We start from the raw sequence: 21,451 nt of genomic DNA on the forward strand, positions 1-21,451 counted from the left end.
TTGTCTTTCCAAGCTGTGGCAAATTGTGTAAAGGCCCTCAGTGATCTCTGTGAGTGTTCAGGAGTGTGCATAGGCACGCCCAAGTGTGTGTGTGTGTGTGTGTGTGTGTGTGTGTGAGAGTGTGTGTCAGCGCCAGTCCAGATCTCTGTCCATTAATGGTGTGAGATATACTGTAGCTCTGGCTTTGCTCCAACTGGAGAAGGACACGGGATGGTTTTGTTTGATACAGCAGATATATGAGGAAGTGTGTGTGTGTGTGTGTGTGTGTGTGTGTGTGTGTGTGTGTGTGAGAGAGAGAGAGAGAGAGAGATGGAGATGAATTGACATTACCAGTGTGTCCTCTCTGTGCACATATGGACACAGTCTGGGTGTGTGTGTCTGTCTGTGTCCACGTGTTGGCATTCATGCATGTATTCTTTTATTTTTGTGATCGTTCATGCATAAATGTCCCTTGTCTGCGTGTGTGTGTGTGTGTGTCTGTGTGAGAGAGAGAGAGAGCGAGCTGCTGAGATGAATGCCCCCCCCATGACCATTCATCTGTGGAGGTGAGAGGGAGACGGCACATTACGGCGCTTTTAGTCTGGGCGATGGAGTTTATTACAGGTGACCACACTTACAGCTCAGTGCCCACTAAAGACACTGGCAGCATGACTTAAATGGCTTTATATAATAGATTAAATGGGTCAGTTTAATGTAAATTGAATAGCAAAAGTTTTACCGCTAAAAAAAAAAAAAAAAGACACTTGTCTGTGACTTCTGAAGGTTGTTCAAACTTCAGCGTCCACACCAAGAAGCACACGGAGCTCGTTTCCAACCTGTGACCTTTGGGCTCCCATCGATCTGTTTGCCTTTTCCTTCAATCGCCAAAGTCAGACGGCACGAGTGCAGCTTCGCGCTTATAGGTTGAAGTATGAGAACTGACAACGACCTTACCTCGGGACCAATGTCGATTAGGGAATGTTTAGAGCCCCAAAGTGAATTGTTGCAGCTGACTGAACTGTGTGCACCCTTGGGCGAGGTGCTTAGCCCATCTGACATAAGTGTTAGGCCCGTTGGGCAGAGGGTTGACCTGGAAAGGAAAGCTCATAATTCAAGGTATGAAAACACACTTCGGAGAGGAAATGAACCCTGCAGGTAGCTTCCTATGGAAGCTAAATATAGCACAGTTCATTGGGTCCAGAAGTGAACTGTAACTCTGTCTGCACTGTGACATTACTTCACCTCCACCTCGACAACCAGAACCAAGAATCACAGCGACTGTACGGTGATAAACTGTACACATTAATTTGTGGCTATGAGCACATGCGTTTGCCTTATCTGCAATGTCCAAGCACACAGTATAGGTATATAAAATATGCACTTAAGCTGCGAGACTTTCTTTTATTTGCATTTAAAACAAATTTAAATTGTAGTGGTAAAACATCGAAACAATTTTGTTGGAACTTCTAAGGGCCTGTAAATCCATCATTGTTGATGTAGACGTGTGGAAGCTGCCCCCAAAAGTGAGAGTGATGCGGCGTGCAAGTGTTCCCAAACTGCGTCATTAGATAAACAAAGTTCAACTTTTGGAACACAACAGCGCACATCCAGGGTTTCCTACAAATTCATTTATGTGTGGCAGACTGGCACGATTAAAATATCTGCCACCATGTTAAGATTTTCTATTTCTGGAGCTGGACCGTTCATTAGGGGTGCCTTAGGAATATATATATATATATATATATATATATATATATTATACCGCTTGGTTATTATTTGCTCCACAGATGGAGTGCACAGACGGAGCAGCAGAACAGCAGGTGCAGTGAAAGTGACACGTACCTTCAGTGCGCTGCGCCTAAAGTTTGCTCTCACACACAAACAGTTGCTCCTCTCATCCAGTGATGATCTGATCAGCTCTGATCGGATCAACGGATCAATTACTCACCCCCATACTCAAAACTCCACTCAAAGCGCTTTTTACACTACAAGTCACATTCACCCATTCACACATACACTCTCACTGGTGGCCGAGGTTACCATATAAGGTGCCACCTGCTACTCAGTAACCATTCACACACACTCACACGCTGGTGGAGCAGCCACCAAGAGCAATTTGGGCTTCAGTATCTTGCCCAAGGATACTTCAACATGCCAATGTGCAAGGTACCCTGGGTATGTTGGTTGTTGGTTGTCTTGTTGACGAGATGCCATGTCAAGTTGTCTTCTTTCAAACTACACTTCTGTTTTCACAGGAAATTTAACATTTACACACAGTCTCTTTCAAAATAAACGCACTACGTCGGTACGACACTACGAACTGACGTTTTTTTCCTTCAACAACAAACACACGTGGTTAGGTTTAGGAGAAAAGAGAAAAGAACATTGTCTGGCTTTAGAATCTTACGGGACGCGAACACCGCTCTCTTGGGTGAAAGTCGGTGTTTGTTGGACCCATCCATTACCCCTCAGGCCTGTACCACTCAGACTTTCACCGTCTTAACTTTCATCTTTGTCCTGCTGCATTTCCCTCTGATGCCGCGGGGTGCCATTAAACTATAACGGCAACCGATTGCGCATCATACTGATGTTAAAGGACACCTTGTTTGGTTGGTGTCTGACGCTGCAAGTCACTGCCCAAGCACTGGATTTTGACGACTTCGAAGTGAGACTGGGCTCTCAGATGAGTGAATGACCTGCTCTACCCCTGCGCCACAGCTGCCCCACTGCACATCACATATCATGTGTCGGCAGATATCTTTCCTTTCTTCCATAAATATCAGTCTGAGGTAAAAGTGGGGGAGATGCTGATTATTTTAGTGCAGAGATACCCACAGCTTCACGGTCAGTCTCACAGACACTTAAAAAACGTCTGGAAGATCAGCTACAAACTTTTCAAGTAAGTAGGCTATGACATGTTGCTAGTTATGTTCGCTTAGCAAATTCAGGCGCAACCTGCCTCCGCCCCTTGAAAGTTGTCATTAAAGTAGCACCCAAGTAGCATCTTCATTTTCCAGGTGGTGAAACACGTGGAATGTGTATGAGCCCTAGAGTGTTAGATTTTACCAAACCATTTCTGAATTTAAGCAAGACCAAATTCACCATCTTTAGCAACTGTGAATAAATTTACAAAACAAACTTCTAATAAGTGACGCTGAAATGTAATTTTTTGGGAGGGATTATAGACAACAAATTATGTTGGCAACCATATAGAAATTATATCAAAGCAAAAATGTGACAATCTATTGAATTACTGTACAAAATTAAGGACTTAACGCACACAAGATACCTAATGTGTGCGAGTATGGGGAAACATTCAATTCCAAAACCACTTTCTATACTTCAAAAGAGAGCTATATGAATTATGACAAAAACAACTTTTCAAGAACCAACTGAACATTAAGGCATCTAAAATCCTGAGGAGTCTTTTTCCTGTTTTAATGATTTAAAGACAAATATAAAGCTGCCTGCTCAGAGTGGCTTGTTGGCAGTCGTAGCGTAGGGTAGGTGTAAAATGGGCACGCACAATAAGCTTCAGCTGACACCTCTTCAGTGAGTAGGACAACAAGTCTCTGTTTTTCACATTGTTTTCTACTAAACTGTTTCGCTGGGAGTCAAAGTTTTATTGTTTGTTTTTTTTTCTATTTTCAGAACTTGTTGAATACATTTCAATTTTCACTTCTGCGCCAAAGCTGGCTGCTTGGTGCACCAAAGCCTGCTCTGTAATTGGAGCATTTTCTGCCTCAAATGAAGGGAAAGAAGTCATTCTACTTTTCTTGCCTGACTCACTGCCAAATATGTCTTTCCGCAGTGTACAGTGCTCCACCACTCTGACGGCCCAAATGTCTCAACGACACCTTTTAAACAGAAGTAATAATAAGATGGTGCTGCAAAGTGTGAATTAGGTGCAATCTTCATTTGCACACTTTGCCAACAAACTTCTAATGAGACCATCGTGTCATTTACACATGCATGACCACGACGAGCACAAAGAGGCTGTACTTGATGACCTGCAAAATCTGGCAGCTTTCCACAGACTGAACAGCTTTCAGAGTTGTGTGCTGGTGTGTATCTGTCTAATACATTACACACTATCACTGACAGGACAGGCTGCCAAAATAAAAGTGACAGAGACGCTGAGGTATCGCCTCACCTCTCCCACCATGCCATTCCACGTCCCGTTGATCTTCTTGCCGTGTTTGCCGTTCGTGACAAGGTAAAGGTCGTAGGTGAACTTCACAGACTTGGCGATCTTCTTGAGGATGTCGATGCAGAATCCTTTACAGCAGCGCTTTATGTAGATCCCTGAATCCTTCGTCTGATTGCTGCATAGGTGGATACACAGGTAGACAGACAGATAGTTATTTAATCAGATATGTACTTCTGTCCGAAACTGGCATGAATTGTTAATTGTGGTCGTGATTTGGTGTATCTGGCACTGTCACTCTCACACCGATGAAGTGTGAACTGATTCTACCTCTGGCTCTGCAAAGCTGTCGTGGGAAATTAACATCATTCACAGGCAAAATTTGGGCAGTTTTTTTCCTTTTCATTTCTGCTCTGGTCAGTCCTGCAGTGGGCAGATCTGTGAGTCACTGTTGATGTGTGCTGAATTACATTTTCACAATAATCTGATGTATTTTTCTTCTTGACATGCATCCTTATTCTTGTTTCTCAGACATTTTAACCTCGATTCTAAGGCTATATTTTTGGAGCTTCCATTGAGGTTTTCAAATGAGGCTCTGAATGTCTGTCATCATATTTTATGACGTCATCACCCTGAAAGAACAAAAAATCCTCAGAGGGAATCCTCAATTTGATTAAACTGATTTACTGGGCTAAATGAGTTTGTCCCTTTTTATTCAATCAACTGTCTTTAATGAATAAATGTAATTTATGGTTCTGTCAGATTGCTGTCAGACTGCCCTGTCAATACAAGTGCGTGCAGCAAACGGGAAAGCAAACAGTTTTTGGATCGCAGTCAAAGTGTTGTTACTGAAAAGCTTAATGCTGACAAATAAAGATAAGATACAGATATACAGATAAAAAACATGTTGGGAATTTTTTAAATGATTCTATTTTGTATCGTAAATGTTGACTTTTGGACTTCACAACTCTCTGGAGTTATTAGTAATGTTTGTATCACATGAGTCAGGAACACTCCTACACAGCCACCACTGGCATCTAATCCTATAAACAGTATAATACTAATAATATTAGTGCAACCTAATCTCTATCTGCAACTGTGCAGAAATACCGGGTTTAAACAGAATGAATAGGCATGCAAAAAAGCGCTTATATGTTGATTTGGATTTCGAATGTCAGCGGCGACCCGGATAGTTGCCTCTTTGATGATTAGATCCAAGTGGCCTGGTTACAGTTGCAGGAAAATGTGGTTATGAGACAAAAGATCGATCATTTCGGGCTATGTGGCGCTGCTGAATGTCTGATTTTACATAGAACTGCTTGGTTTCTCCCAAAAAATCATAATATATAACCTATTCTGGTATACATGTATTAATCAGAGCACTCACACAAGAACATGGTGCTCACAGAAAGCTAAACATTGTTTACAACCACACAGAGCAAGCAGGAACTGAACTAAATAACGGGTTCTGTCAGTTTGCTATCGATCTTTCACGCTCCCTCTCAGCACTACAGACAGCGCCGCACCTACACATGCAGCCCTGAAACACAATAAACAGTGCTGGATGGAGTGCGTAGTACGATAAAATAAGTTCTTATGCCAAATTGTTTAATTGGGTGTTTCAGCTCTTTTTCTGGGGTGGAAAAAAAGGAAACTAATGTCACAAAGGAGAATATGGATCACTGAGGAAAATAAAAAACACGATTTGACTATCAGTTGACCGTAGGCAACACCTGACGTATCAGATCTGACGATGTAAATTCTTAGCCAGGGACAGCCGTAGTGAGGATTAAGGTCCTGATCACACAGAAAGTGTTTTAGCAGCTGGAGACAGCTTTTTGTTTTGCACTGCCTCGCATTTCCGGTCCTAGGCGCCTGGTGTTTTTGCTGGAGCGCTCTGAACCCCTCGAGCTGAAAAAAGCAGAAAAAAGCGCCCCACGTCATCTCTTTTTCCCCATCGTTCAATCAGATGATTTGAGAGGCAGGCCTTCTGTGGTGGTCACGACAACAAGATTACAGTTGGTGAACAATGGAGGAGAAACTGGTGGTAGCTGTTGCTGGTTACTCATACAGCCTGATGATAGACAGCAGGTTGTCAAACTGCCCCCGAGTCATCCTAAAATATGCCTGGAAACGTCCATGATGGAGGAGAAGCTCCTGGACCAACTGGTGGTACTCCCCATGACCCACCCTCTTTTTTAGGGTCTCATGTACCCACACAGATCTCTGTTTACCTGCTGACAGCCTCTCACCCTCAACCAGAGCTACAGACAGCACCCTCTGCCTCAACGTTTTAGCAACTACACACTGATTACTGTTGATTCTTACTTACTATTACTGATTCTGACTCTGAGTTGGAACATCTGAGCTGTAACTCTTACAGTGTTTTGATCTGTTTCCGACAGGGCACAGTGTTTCTCATGCAGGTCCCGCTGAGCGGATCCACGTCTTCCACGATGACGAACGGAGCCTCCTCCAACGTCACGATGGACAGGTGGTCATCCTCCCTGGTTGCTGCCCCCCCATATAGTTCATAGCGAGGCCACACGTGGTACTTCATGGACAGGGAACCGTTCTCCCATTTACCCACCTGCAGAGACACACGGCAAACAAAAGTGATTCAGATTGCCTTAAAAATATCAGTGTCAGTAGGTTTTTTGTGACAAACTTCACACCTCTTCCTAACTGGACGGGATGCAAATGAGAGAACTTCAGATTCAGTTCTTCCCAAAGAAACTGTCCTAACCTGACACCAAAGTGAGGTATTGCTCGCCTGGGCTCTATTTTTTGTGCACTTCCAACATATTTTCAGAGCAAAAGCAAGACCTTCCTTAGGCTCGATCAGGGCTCAATAGGCTCCCTGAATGTTTTCCTCACTAGTAGTATATCTGGACATTTTTACGCGCTCCATCTCTGTACAGAAGGGGAGGAGTTATACTATTCGATAGCCACAGGTAGAGAAGATCTCCTATAAATAATATAAAAACATGAACTCAGATTAAACTTCATGCTGCAATTACTCCGGTCCCTCAAAACTAACCACAGATCTGCTCTTACAAACTGTTGAAACACATCACCAATAACACACTGTAGACTTTGAATACTTGTTACGCAAAAACATCTCACTCCGATTCAGCTTTTATTGCCTCATTTTCTGTGTTTCTGGGTTTAACTGTGATTAGTCCATCTGTCAATAAAACGACAATAAGGTAGCAAATGAACAGAAGAATTTTATGGCTGGTAATAAAATATACAAGTGAACACTGTGACGTGGGAAGTTAGTGAGAGGAGGAGGAGAAGAGACAGGCGAGGCGAGGCGAGGCGAGGAGAGGATTGGGACCCAGAGTGGAGAATGAGAACAAGGTTAACGGGAAGGACGAGACTGAAACAGAGGAAAGAGCAGAATTCAGATCAAGAGGAGAGGGTGGGGACAGAATCGGATGGAGAGACTAAACGAGGAGACAGAGAGATATGAGAAATGGCTGCGACTGTAGAGAAAGAAAGGGTCGGGTGAGTGTCTGCGTGACGGGGAGGGAAAGTCAGAGATGGAGCTCTTTCACATGCAAAATGCTGGCTCTTCTGTAGAGGAGTGTCCAGCTGTACGTCTGGAGGGCCCTCCAGCCCTTGTGGCTCTACTTCACTGAAAGAGCGTCGTCAATTAGTAAATTTCCCCCGGATGCTGGTCACGTGAAACCATACCTGCCTGTGCCCTTTCGTCTAGAAGTGCCCACTCGGCCACTTTCATCGAGAGAAAGATGTGGGTGGATATGGATATGGATCATCAGCTAATTGGACACACTGTAATGGGAGAGAGGGCAGGACAGGGAGCCGCGGCGCCAGTGTGTAAAGGTTCGCACGCTTGTTAAATATGGAAATGTACACACACATATTGCACTCCAGGGAACACAAACTTGCCAAGGCTGCATGGAGTGGGCAAGCTACGGCTGTGTATCTCTGGGGCACAATGCAGCCCTCTTTTATCTGGACAAAGACAGACTGAGCGGGAGGACGCGATAGAGCCAGACGGGGATGGAGAGAAGGAGAGAACAGGGGAGGGAGGTGGAGAGAAAGGGGTTAAAAATCAGCCCGGAGGGGAGTAAACTGGACTGGACACTACAGAGTCTTCACACTACTTCAAAGGTGCAGTGGAAGCGTGGTTGTAGGAGCTGGAACTCATTAGGATCCAAGAAAAGTGGTTCAGCTGGAAGTCAAGCTAAGAATTAAACATGAGTGAGGGAGCGGGAGGAGGAGGAGGAGGGGGAAGGAAAGAGAAGGGGTGGTGCAGACTGCAAGGGGAGAAAGAAAGAAAGAAAGAGAGAGAGGGGAGACAGGAGGGGAGCGATTCACCTTGTTCTCTGATCAGAGGACAGAATATAGATTAGAGAGGCAGAAGAAAGAGAGAAACACTGAGAATAAAGAATAGGGAGAGTCAAAGGAGTCAGACTGCAGGACACAGACATAATGGAGGGTGAGCATACGGAAACACAGACGCAGGCTGGTGACTTTGCAGGTGGCGCGGAGCATCAAGTTTGCATAAGGTTGTTGGTTCGGAGTATGACTCAGGGCTGTTGTTGCCCCGTCTGCACCACCACCTCGTCTCCCACTCATACTTAGACAATCTATCTATTTCTCCATCTGCACAATAGTTTTTAACCTTCGCCTGTTTAGAGAAAGCTGACAGAGCACATAGAAAGTTGCACTGAAGTTTGGTTGTTATTCACCGAGTCAAACTGCTGCCCGGTAACACCACAGTCTTTTATAACTAAACCAACTGGCAACCTCTGGGGACGAAAAATGAAGCCAACGCAGAAGTGTCAGAAATGCCCAACTTTAAAGCAGAAATAACATGTTTACAACCTTGTAAAAAATGGTTTTGGTCTCTAATTTCAACATTCATCACAGCTACAAGGGGGTGGGGGGCGGCACCAGTTTAAATGTTAATTTTTCGTTCCTTCAATCATCTGTAATCACTTATCCTGGCACAGGGGCTGGAGCCTATCCCAGCTGTCATTGAGCGAGAGGCGGGGTACTCCTTGACCAGGTCACCAGACTATCACAGGGCTGACACACAGAGACAGGCAATCATTCATACTCACATTCACACCTACGGACAATTCAGAGTCAATAACCTGCTGTGAGATGACACTGCTAACTACTGACCCCCTGTCTGCCAGGTGTAGCTACAGCCCATGAGTCAAATCCACCCCTTGCTAATTAACAGCTCCATCCTCAAATATGGTCACTTCTGGCTCCAAAAAAACAAGATGGCGACGACCAAAATGCCTGCATCCACTATTCACACAGTCTATGAGCTGAACGTTCATCCTCCCAAGTTCAAAGGCCTATTGTACGCATAGATTTTAATCCAAGCTGCAACCTCTGGGGCTGAAAATGAAGCCAACGTTGAAGTGTCAAAAGCTGCAGTTCCTCTAATGGCCACTTGAGGCTGGCTCCAAGAGTGTAATCTCCATAGACCCCCATGTTAAAAGACTTAACAGCAGAAATAAAGCCTGGCATGAAAAACTGTTTTGGTCTCTACAGATACAGTTCCTGTTCATGGAAGCTGCACAGAGGGGTCATTTTTATATATAACTCACAGTTGGCAACTAAGGGCAACATTGGTTGGATAATGTAACCTAATGTAACATAATCACAGATTCACAAGAGTATAGGCATAGCTGTTGCTATTTCAGTCTGTTTTCAGTTCATGAAAGTTAACTGTAAAGTTTTGGTCATCTTAAAAAGTCTTGTTCAACATTTGGTTGTACTAAAAGACCCTTTATGTTGTGTTCAGACTAAGAGCGACACAGCATCAGGCTACAGGTAATCTTCAGTGGAAGCCGGTGACATGAAGCTACAAACTGATGCTAAAACATGTTGCTGTGTGCGGGTGTGACAAACTACAAATCAACACTGAGCTGGCCTCAACTTTTTTCAGCGCTCCAATGACACAGTGACATGTCAACCAATCATATGTTTTGTCTCAAGCTGTATTTAGCTCAGTTAGCTAACACTAAGCTAGCTTTCTGTGCATTGTGGTGCATACAGGGAGGCAATGAGGTGGTGAAATGTGGTGTTAAAATGGGCTCAGACATTGCTCAAAAGCGTGGATATGTTTTTTTGACCAAGTACAAACTTTAAATGATGAATAGTCTTGGTGCTTTGTGGCCCGTAGCAGACACACACAAGCCCATAATGATGTAACTATGTTAACAAGCGCTTAAACAACACTTAAATGGCAACTCGGCGATACTGGAACTGGTCACACTGTTGTTGCGTTGTTGTTTGTAGTGTGAACACATCGCGATACATTTTGCTTTCATGGTTTTAAGCCTGTTTTTCGCCAGTAAAAATTAGCGTTAGCATTATCACAGTAGCTGTAAATGAACAGTGCTAACCAAGCTACCAGCTAGCGTTAGGGTTAGTTCCACCCAGTCATCCAAATGTGGTCACTTTTACACTAAAATGGTACTTTGCCTTGTGTTTATTTTGTGTACTGCAATTCTTTATTTGACCATCATGTAGGGTGACATGCTGTAGGCCTTTAATTATTTATTTATCTTTGGACGTGCTATTTGTGAAGGTGTCACAAAGGTCTGGTTTGTCAGGATTTCAAAGAACAAATATTTTAACTTGTGCTAGTTAACAATATTTAAACTCAGTCCAAAGAACACTGTGCAAAATATAACAAAATTAGTATTAATACAGGAACACACATAAATTAGGCTTGTTTCCCTAAGTCTGGGAAGCGTTCCCACACATTTACTCCCAGGACACTTCAGTATCTGAACTTCACTGTCTGTGATGTTTTTCGTCTTCATCTTTCTCAGTTGCTCCTTTTGTCCATAACATGTATCTCAACATTAAGGGGACTGAGACTCAAAGGGACGGGGCTGACCATACTTGGCATTCTGGGTGCATTTCGGTATGGTAAAGAGCCTGTACGTGCACAAGCAGATGAATATAGAATAGGTGAGATTTGTCAGTGTTGTTTGAATGAAGGTGTGAGTACGCATGTTTGGCACAACTTACACTACTAATGTTCTGTTTTTTACATAAAGTTTCTGAGGAAACATTCACTGTTCTTCACATGCTGTGATAAACAAGGTCTCTGAGGTCAACAGCATCACGGCTCAGCTACCATCTCCACCTGGGATCCGACAAGAGTAATTCACCACAGTCTCACTGGACCCAAAAAGTTACCTAAATGTTACATGGTGTCAGTTTAAAGCCACCTGCAGTCTATTTTAGCATTTTTAAAGTATGTCATTTGACAAGGTTGATTACCTACACTCTCCCTTTAATATTTTAGGACAAATAATGTGCTCAAAGTTTACAAAGTTGTTGCTATAACGGGAGGATGACGTATGACTATAACAGAAGCTGCAGGTCACATGTCATCCTCCAAACACAGGTGCACCGTCATAAACCTTATAAACATAATTGTGAGCTACCCAGTCAACTTATCTTGTATTTTAGGGACTGTTCTTTACTTATCTGATGAGGACGGTGGCTGAAGTGTGACTTTTTATTCTTTATATTTTGACCCTTCCCTAAGCTATAAATATTTTTCCTTGAGCCTCCCTGAGTGGCTGACGGAAAATGCATGACCTTCCCTCCACCATAAATTAGTTATTAGATTTTCAAAACGTAGCCTTTAATATTTGAAAGTTAAAATTTGAAGATGAAATCCTGGAGCTGGAAAAAGACTCAGTTTTTTTCACTCTTGTTTTGCATGCTGGTTAGTTTGTGCAAACCGTTTATTTTGGGCCAAATTTTAAATTAGACATAGAAAGAAGTGATTTCTGATGAGATATTATTTTAAAGTCATATTTGGTTATGGGTTTTTTTTTCGTGACCGAAAAAAGGATCATTGGAAATTTAAAAAAATTGAACAATAATTTCTGTTTTTACAGTTTATAGCTTGCCCCTAAGCCAAAATAAAAATGACTTTGCTAACTACAGATTACAGCAGTGAGAAGTGTAAAACAGAGTTTCAGACCTGTATTAGGGAAGTCAGACCCTAGTTAAAAGCTAGAATTAAGGGATGATCAGCTTTGGGGTGTGACTGACAAAAGCTGCATCCCAGATTTCCTTTCAGTTGTTGCTGGAAACCTCTAATAAACCAGCAGCAGGTGATCTCAGTGTACTTGAAGGGAAAGTTAACCAGGGACTTAGCTATGTAGCTTGGTCCCAGCTCATGTAGGGGCTGGATAAAAGGAGGAGGATCTTAAAATCAATTGTAAATGAAAGAGGAAGTCAGCGCAGAGCAGCTCGGACTGGCCTGATATGCTCTCTCCTCTTGGTTCTGGTTAATAGCTGAGCTGCAGAGTTTTGAATGAGCTGAAGTCTTTCAGTATTTTCTTTCAGGATGCCAGTAGAAAGTGCGTTACAATGGTCAAGTTGGCTTGAAATAAAGACGTAAATCAGTTTTTCAGCATCTCTAAGAAACGCTTGCTTAGTTAGGTGGAACATAAGTTACCTTCCTAACTTATTACATTAGCTATCTGAGGGTGTTCACTTTATTTTTAGTTACCTCTATCTTAGTTTAGTCTGTTGTTTATTTTCAGTATGGCATCCGTGTGCGCGGTGAACAGGTGTAATTAATGGTGTGGATTACACAAAATCCCACTGGCAGAATTAGCACAACACACCGACTGTCTCCCTCCCTCCCTCTCTTCTTTACCGTCTCCTGTCCACAGAGCATCACAGGATGGTAGAACATGTTGCAGAGGTACAACATTTGAAATGCAGTTTTGGGTTGTTTTAAGGCTTGGATCGTCCACCAGCACCGGCCTCTAACAGGTACAGACACTGGGAATAGCGCATCTTTCAGCCCAGACATGAAGGACATCCCCATACATCAACAAGAGAAAAGTTCCATGAGAGAAACAATAAAATAAAAAGAATCAAAGTGCTGCCTGGGGTGGTGTCGGTGCTGGGAGTTGAGGTGAGAGCAGATGGTACTGGTGAACGATGCACCTCCAAAATGTCCCATAACTGCATTTCAAACAGCAGACCTGAGCAACACATCTATCCCTCCTGCAGTACACTGTGGCCGGTGTGCAGCGGTGCAGCTCCTCGGTGCAGCAGCTGCCAAATGCCGCCTCACCTAAATTCATCAAATTCAGGGCCATATCGCTGTTTTCCAAGCTAATGTAGCTGCAATCTGGTTGCCATGGTTATGGATTATGTCCAACTATTAAACACACCCCCATTTTCTGTTTGAGGAAGAACGTTAACCGTTAAACAGGAAGTAACTCTGGCTGGAGGGGAGCTTTAAGCAAATCCAGCTACAAGTTCTGTCTTCCTCTCAGTGTCTGAGTAGCTGCAGGTCTGACTGTTACAGAGATCATTTTAAGAGGAAGCCTCAGTGTGCAACCGAGGGACATGCAGTACTGTACCAGAAATGTGCAGCAAAACATGCATAATTAATTTTTACTTTCTAAAAATCATGTCTTATAGAGCATGTCTTTTTGCTCCTACTAACTGCGCACAGCATGATCCTGAGTTACCTTTGTTGCAGTTACATTAAGATGCACACTTATATGTCCACAGTATGACATAACAACTGATGATACTTTTATGTCATAAAAACTAGTGAAAAATAAAAACAAGCAGCAACCTGGGGGGCTGAAAAAATAAAGCTAACAGGAAGTGCCAAAATCTGCAGTTCCACGAATGTCCACTTGAGGCTGGTTTCAAGAGCGAGTCCATCCTCATCGACCTCCGATGTTAAAATGCCCAACTTTACAGCAGAAATAAACATGTTTACAGCCTGGTACAAAAATATTGTATCTGTCTTTATAGACAATTTCAACATTCATGACAATTTTAAGGGGGGGTGAATTTTTATGTAACTTAAATATTAAAAGTTATTAAGAATTAAAGGTATACTATCTGCAGACACTCTGCCCTCTGCGTGTGTTTTCTAATTTTTTTCCCCTGAATTTCTGTTCTCGGATGTTTATAACTGTTCACCCCCCATAGCGCACAGGTGAAGTCAAGGCTTTATAAAAAGGCCGTGACCAGGTGCCAGACCATAAGCAGCAAGCATCCAAGAGACACAGTGTCGAAAAAATGCAAATATAGTGAGGCAAAACGCCAAACAAGAGAGAATCTTGGGTTGGCTTTTACTTTAACTTTCACTGATGAGCGTGTTTACAAACTAATTGCCAATCCTGCTGAGTTTATCTTTAAAGTTACACAAAATTCAGGCCAGGGTTGGTGCTGTCTGTTGACAAACCACTACCATGGTGATGCTGGTTAGGTAACACAACCATGGCTTAACCCCAGATTCACAGAGTATAGATCAGTGGTTCCCAACTGGTGGGTCACCATCCAAAAGTGGGTCGCGGGCTCAAGTTTGTAAAAAACACGCTTTATTTTTAAGTACAGTGAATTTCCAGCACAGTTTTTATTTAGAAGTGCCATTTCCTGCTGTAGACTGAGTGAAAACCAGACAGCTACTTGACTGAGATAGCAAACTAGCTCGACTACATGGCCAAACGCAAGTGTGATGCTAAATATATTGAATTGTGTGGACCTTGAACTGATGACTACGGAGAAATCTGGATCCTGTGGCTGGACCACTTGGGAACCACTGATATAGATGTAGCCTTAGCTATTGCTATTTCACTGGGTTCATGAAAAGTACTTGTGATATTTTGGTCGCCTAATAAAGTCTTGTTCAGCGTTTGGTTGTACTAAAGATCCTCTCAGGCGTTGGATGTTCAGTTTTTCCAGTAAGAACATTTTGTTTTAATGGTTTTTCACTAGAACAATAAAACACATTAGGCTCAGTGTGCAAGGTTTCTTATTTTCTGCTGATGGACTATAAAAAACACATCCGAAAAAAAACATGGACTCAGTGTGCAAAGGCCTTTACTCTGACATTCTTACTCCAACATTAACCTAACTCCTCTTGCCTAAACCTCACCAACGTAACCAACAAAAGCAATGAGCACCATCAGAGGGAGAGTTGGGCGGGTCATGCCTTTACCATCCTAGGAAAAACAAAATTAGACCATTGTGCTAATAAGCTAGCAGCTAGCATTGGGCTTAGCTACACCCTCTCACCCAAATAGGGCCACTTCTGGCTCCAAAAATTCACGATGGTGAGGATCAAAATGCCAAACTCAAGGCTTTAAAAAGTCTGTGATTTTTCTACACTTTTTTTGGCAGACTGAATGCAGCACAGACACACTAAAGGATGACTCCATAAAAAATACTACAGAAATGATTGGTAGTATGCAATAGCTTTCCGAACTTTTAAAATGATCAGACAAGCATTTTTACTACATCCCCACTCACACGGAGCCTGTGCTGCAGTGTATTGCTCAAAGGCACCTTTGCTGAGTTGATAGAATCTAATCAGAGTAGCGCCTGTAAAGCTTTAGGCTTAAAATGCTTAAAAAGTGAAAATCAGATGATAAGAGATGAGATGCAGATAGCAGACAGATACCTGTGGACCAATCAGGTACTGCACTTACAGGATACGGCTGAATATAGACACGTGCACACACACACACACAAGCACACACTTGTTCCTTTTCTCTCACCCTCTCCCACTGTCTCTCCTTGTTGAGCAGAATGATGACCAGCTTGGGGTGCATCTGGTATCCGTCCTCACTGAACGACAGATTACGCCCCTCAAACGTCACATTCATCAGGTACCTGTAGAGAGAAACATCAGAAAAAAAAAGAGGCTCATTGAGACATATATCACTTCCTGAAAAATATCTCTGTCAGTGGCGTCTCTCAAATGTTTTATTTGCTCTGTGCGTCTCTATCATTCCTTGTTCGAAGACTCAATTTTGCAAACATTAAACTTTCATGGAATGTCAGTTTATCTCTCGAGCATTTATCTCTTCAGACACTGACATTACATAAATTCATCATCTGCTAGGAAACAGCGATCAGCCAATGTCTGAGCAGGGTTTTCATAAATAGCTGAACATACATTAGTCATCAGCTGCAGACAGACACTTGAACAAAACAGAAGCGATGATTTTAAGACGGGACTGAGGGAAATTAATTTGAGAAAATTATCTCTGCAATCATCCCAGGTTCAATGTGTTCACCCCTTACTGATGTGAATTAAAGGAACAGTTCCATAATTTGGGGAAATACAGTTATCTGCTGGAGACAGTAGGATGAGAAGATTTTTCTCTCATATCTGTCCATCAAATATGAATCCACAGTCAGCAGCCAGTTAGCTTAGCTTAGCACAGAGACTGAAAACAGGATAAAAAGCTAGTTTGGCTCCGTCAGACTATAACAAAATCCACCTGCCAGCACCTCTACAGCTAACACGTTATACCTTGTTTGTTTAATTTGTCCAAGAGTAAAAACGCCAATTGGCATTTCTACTGGGAGTGATGTGCTTAACTTTTTTTTGGCTGGAAGCAGTTTCCAGGCAACCAGCTGAGATTGGAGGAATTTATTTATGACCAAGAAATACTGTAATATATAAACCTTTGCTGTTTTTACACTTGGTTTTTGTACAGATTAAACAAATTATGTGTAAACATGTACATTAGTGAGCTTTGAGGCCCAGACTTCAAAGAACTACTGGCAGCGAAGGCCAACTGTCGTCTGTGTCTTGGCCAAAAAGTTGCACCTGAACACACCACAAAGACTACAGCCAACGTCCAACTACACATACGTTTTTTGCCTGGGTGAGAACAAATAACTGTCCACACCAGCACACGATGGTAGTCTGTGTTAATCTTTTAAAAAGGGAAATTGGAAAGCCGACAGGATGGATCCAACACCTAATGTCTCTGGAACAAATTGTATTTCCTGTGTATCAGCGAAAAATAACGCAACAAGTCACGAACTGTTTCTGTGAATGAGCTCAATGGCTAAAAACATAATCTTGACTGCTTGACTTTAGTCATTTGTTTACTTTCCTCACTTCTGTTTCTCTTCTCGTGCTCTGAGTTGAACTGCCAATCAGAAAGATTTTAATCACCACCTCCTCTGACGTTGATTCAACATGCTGAATCAGCCGGAAAAAAAGATGAGGAAAAGAGCCGACAAGAGCTGACTAGTGCCAACAGTGCGGGACACACCGCCAAAACTAGGGCAACAGTATCTCGAAGACAGCCTGAATTTGACCAAAAGCTGACCGTCGGCTCGATGTGTCAGGGCCCTGAGATGTGCTGGTTGGTGGATTTTGTTACCTTTCAACAAAGGCAGGCTGACAGCTTCCCCTTATTTCCAGTTTTTGTGCTAAGCTAAGCTAACGGCCCAGTCTTTACTTGGCTGGCTGGAGATTTCTGCATGACTGACTTATAAAGGAAGTGATACAAACAGAATAAACACTAAACTAGGGCTGCACAATGTATTGTTTTTTTGTTTTTTGTTTTTTTTAAATCATCGTGGTGACACACACTCACACACACACACACACACACACACACACACACACAGAAAGACTGTGATGTTGCACTAAAGGATTTTTCAAGTTAGTTGAAAGAGAGTATGAGTAGAAAACAGCACATTAAAATGTAGCTATTATTCTTTTTCTTTTACTGGTGCCTTTTGTGTTCACTTCAATGTTCAATTTTGTTTCAACAAGCAATTTGTTGAATGTTTTACCAGAAAAAAACAGCAGAGAGGCAGAACTGAGTACACTTTAATATCTGTTTATTATAAGTAATATCATTATTGTGATATTAAACATTATCCTACAATCTAAACGCATCCATCATAATAAACTTAATTCATATAACACCTTGTAAAACAGTTACAAAGTGCTTAACAATAAAACTAAACATTTAAAAAACAAGGAGAATGAAACAAACTAAAATGTCATAAAATATGACCAAAGTAAAAGACAAAATAAAAGAAGGCGAAAACTAAAATTAAGATAATAAATGAGTAGATCAATAAGAAAGCAATAAATAGACTGCTCAGATATAATCTGGATATCATCATCACTGCATCGACATGTCAGCAAAAAAAACCTACAGCTGGAGCGCCCACTAGCTCAGCCAGTAGAGCAGACGCCCCACGTACATAGTCTTTGACCTGGCCAACCTGCAGCCCCTTGCTGTCATCATGTCACATGTCATCCCCTCTCTGTCTTCTCCCTTCACTCTGGATCTGTCCTGTCTGATAAATGCAAAATGCCCAAAAAAAATAATCTTAAAACATAAAAAATCTGTAGTCTACAATTAGATGTTATTTATAGAAACTCAAGTGTCACCTGAATGTTGAATTTGAAATCACTGTTTGGACTTAACTTGAGCAGTATTTGAATTTGTATATTGTCAAATATGTCATTTTGAAGTCACTGAAACTGCACTTGCAAATGCAAATAAAATCTGTCAGAACTGAAAATGTATTTCATATTATAAATGTATTTTTGTTATATCTAGCTGGACACGTGGATGACTACATTAAAAAACAATCATTGAAACAGATGAAAATTTGGCTACACCACCTTAGAGATAAACTGACCAATTCTTACACTAAGTGTTTTTGTGTCTGTTTGACAAATCATAAAGCAGCTCTAGGAGAGAGGAGGGTGATGAGGAGGCAAAAAAATGCAATGCAGTTTATGTCTGGCCTTAAATTTAACGTTAAAAAAGTACTGTGTAATACACCAACAGCAGCTTTTTAGATCACTGTGTGTTTGTGTTTGTGTGTGTGTGTGTGTGTGTGTGTGTGTCTGGATCTGTGTGTCTCCTACAGTCTGTGTGTTTGTGTGGCGGAGAAAGAGAAACCGAGAGAAAGCAGCATTGTTTCTGTCAGGTGAAATCATTTCACCTCCCTTCAACTAAACACAGCGCACACACACACACACACACACACACAGCATACACACACGGCAACACTCAACACTGTATTCTCTTGCAGTGATTATGGTGAATGTGCGTGGGAGTGTGTAAGTGTGTATATGAGAACAGGAATGTTTATGTCAGGTGAACTCAAATCTCTTCACTGTCATCCCACACACACACACACACACACACACACACACACACACACACACACACACACACACACACACACACACACACAATCTCTTAACTCTTTCACTCCCTCACCCTTTACTCTCTCTTCTTCCCTCTCTCTGACTGTTTCCATGGAAACACTGCCTCAAAACCGTGCAGACCATATATATGAAGATGAATATATAAATAACAAAAAAAGGTGTGTGTGTGTGTGTGTGTGTCTAAAGACTTGGCTCAGTGCCGGTGTGCTGATGAGGTCTGCAAACAGCGGACTGGGTCGTGCATCAAGTGATCACCAGCAGAACCAGTTTGTCTTGAACCATCATTTCCCCTCAGTAGAGAGTGATGACGCTCTGCCTCACTGCAGCTCCTCCTTAAAGGGATAGTTCGGATTTTTTTAAAAGTGGGGTTGTATGAAGTACCAATGCATAGTCTACTAGTTTGGGGAAGCAGGCTGGAGTCTGACACGGAAACTAAGCAACGTACTGCTGTGGAGGGGGCAACAGCAAAATATATTTTAGCCACCTAAAGAGTGTTGTCACTGCTTTACCTTTCCATCAGCCAGCCCGTTCCAACAGAGAAGCTGTTAATGGCTTCAGTTTGCCATCTATGCTCTCTTCACTTCCACCAGACTCCATTGACTAAACAGTCATTTTAGCTCGCTAATCACAGGGGCTGCTGGTCTACTGCTGCCTTGATCATTTAGTTAGTTAGTTTTCTTGTGTGACTTTGGCGACTCTGACCTAACCCTTTTAAACACCAGAGTCACACAATAACACAAACAAACTAACTAATCGAGGCAGCAGCAGACCAGCAGCTCCTGTGTTAAGCAATGGTTAAATCACTGATTTTTTTCAATGGAGTCTGGCTTTGAGGAGAGTGATGTAAAGGCTCTATGTTCCAGCTGGACACCACTGTCTGACATTAAGGTAACACAGTCAAAATATTCTAAATATAGCATACACTTAGACTGACACTGATTTTTTTGGGTGGTGCTTTTTTTTAATTGGCTAAAAAACATTTAGTTGCTGACCCCTGTAGATTGCTTCCATGTCAGACTCCAGCCTGCTTCTCCAAACTGGGGGCATGCTGACTGACATCTGCTGCAGGTAATACACTGACTATACCTCACACAACCCTGCTTAAAAAAATCTGAACTATCCCTTTAACATTACACACAACTCCCCTGCTCAGAGTTCAAGTTGTTCTACCCTGAACCATGTCTAACCTTTTAGCTGGAGCAGTTCACAGATCAGATCAGGAAGTCGTGCAGAAATATCACACTCTCATTTAAATGTTGTTTCTTTGTTCCTGTGTATCTTCTATGTGAGTCATATGTGCTCCATAATGTAATGCAATAATCCAACAATTACTCTAATGCCGGCTTTCTTATTCTATTTCCTGTATTAAATATTGATACTTTCAATGGGCCATGATGAGCATCATAGCGTCTCATGCAGCCCCATGTGTCCAGCTAACCGCCCCATCCTGTAGAGCCTTGGCAGTGATACAAAGTGCACCGAATCTGCTGCATAAATCATAAGCCATTTACAAAATGACACGACGCTGCGCCCTCTTTAATCTTTACCGAGCAAGCCATTGTTACGTGCAACAATGTGGGGCCCTTCTTGTGTATGCGTCTACGTGTTTGAGTGCGCCCTACACACGTTGACGGCAGTAACGGAGCGAAACACAAGCATATGTGTGTTGCCATGGCGCCCACAACCACTGTGACTTCCAAGCCAATCTGCTGTGTTACTATGGTAACGGTAATCTCGCAGAGGGTGGGAGGGGAAGAGAGAGAGACAGAGAGAGGTGGGATTCAAAGAAAAAGAGGGAGGGGATGGGACATATTACTACTAGACTGCGACGCTCTCCTCTCTCCTCATCGCCCATCACACTGTGACTGCTGTGTTTACAGGAAGGGCTTTTTTTCCCCCTCCATCCATGTGACCACATCTGCTTCTCTGTCACCTCCTCTGAACTTTCTGTATCGCTACCAGTAAAACTGAACACACATGTGCCCGCACACACTCAACACAGCTGGGTTGCCGCTCTTTTTTCTACGTTCACAAGCTGTATATGCTGCACGTCTACATCTGGAAGCTGCCCAGTCGCTCCTCTTATGGGCCACTGAGCAGGGCTACTGGGGCAGCTGGGTGTTAAGTACATTGCTCAAAGCTGGATTCACTGCCTTCCTCATCATGCCAGAGGAACAAACAAACATGTGAGCACAAACGAACTCCCCCTCCATCTTTCTTCTATGTGCCATGAGACGGCATTGAAGGGTAAGTTTGGTATATTTCAACCTGGACTCTATTTTTCAATGTTTTTGCGTCAAAGTGACTAATGGGAAGAA

At 42.5% G+C, this 21,451-nt stretch overlaps 3 protein-coding genes across 6 annotated transcripts in view; 1 reads left to right on the forward strand and 2 right to left on the reverse strand.

Annotated features, from left to right (window-relative positions):
* The window catches only part of srebf2 (sterol regulatory element binding transcription factor 2), a 597,702-nt gene that overhangs the window by 291,475 nt on the left and 284,776 nt on the right, over positions 1-21,451 (reverse strand). The gene's annotated exons all lie outside the window — the stretch shown is intronic.
* Positions 1-21,451, forward strand: part of zgc:65811 (uncharacterized protein LOC393524 homolog) — a 635,041-nt gene that overhangs the window by 189,797 nt on the left and 423,793 nt on the right. The window lies entirely within an intron of this gene.
* Positions 1-21,451, reverse strand: part of LOC125879891 (glutamate receptor ionotropic, NMDA 2B-like) — a 206,195-nt gene that overhangs the window by 46,140 nt on the left and 138,604 nt on the right. For all 4 annotated transcript variants that reach the window (XM_049562032.1, XM_049562031.1, XM_049562029.1 and 1 more), the window contains exons 8-10: positions 15,688-15,802; positions 6,508-6,716; positions 4,133-4,304 (exon numbers count right to left, since the gene is read on the reverse strand). In XM_049562032.1, the coding sequence (XP_049417989.1) occupies positions 4,133-4,304; positions 6,508-6,716; positions 15,688-15,802 (496 nt within the window). The remainder of the gene's footprint in view (positions 1-4,132; positions 4,305-6,507; positions 6,717-15,687; positions 15,803-21,451) is intronic.

This window comes from Epinephelus fuscoguttatus, linkage group LG19, assembly GCF_011397635.1.
Source record: "Epinephelus fuscoguttatus linkage group LG19, E.fuscoguttatus.final_Chr_v1".
In the NCBI taxonomy this organism is placed as follows: Eukaryota; Metazoa; Chordata; class Actinopteri; order Perciformes; family Serranidae; genus Epinephelus; species Epinephelus fuscoguttatus.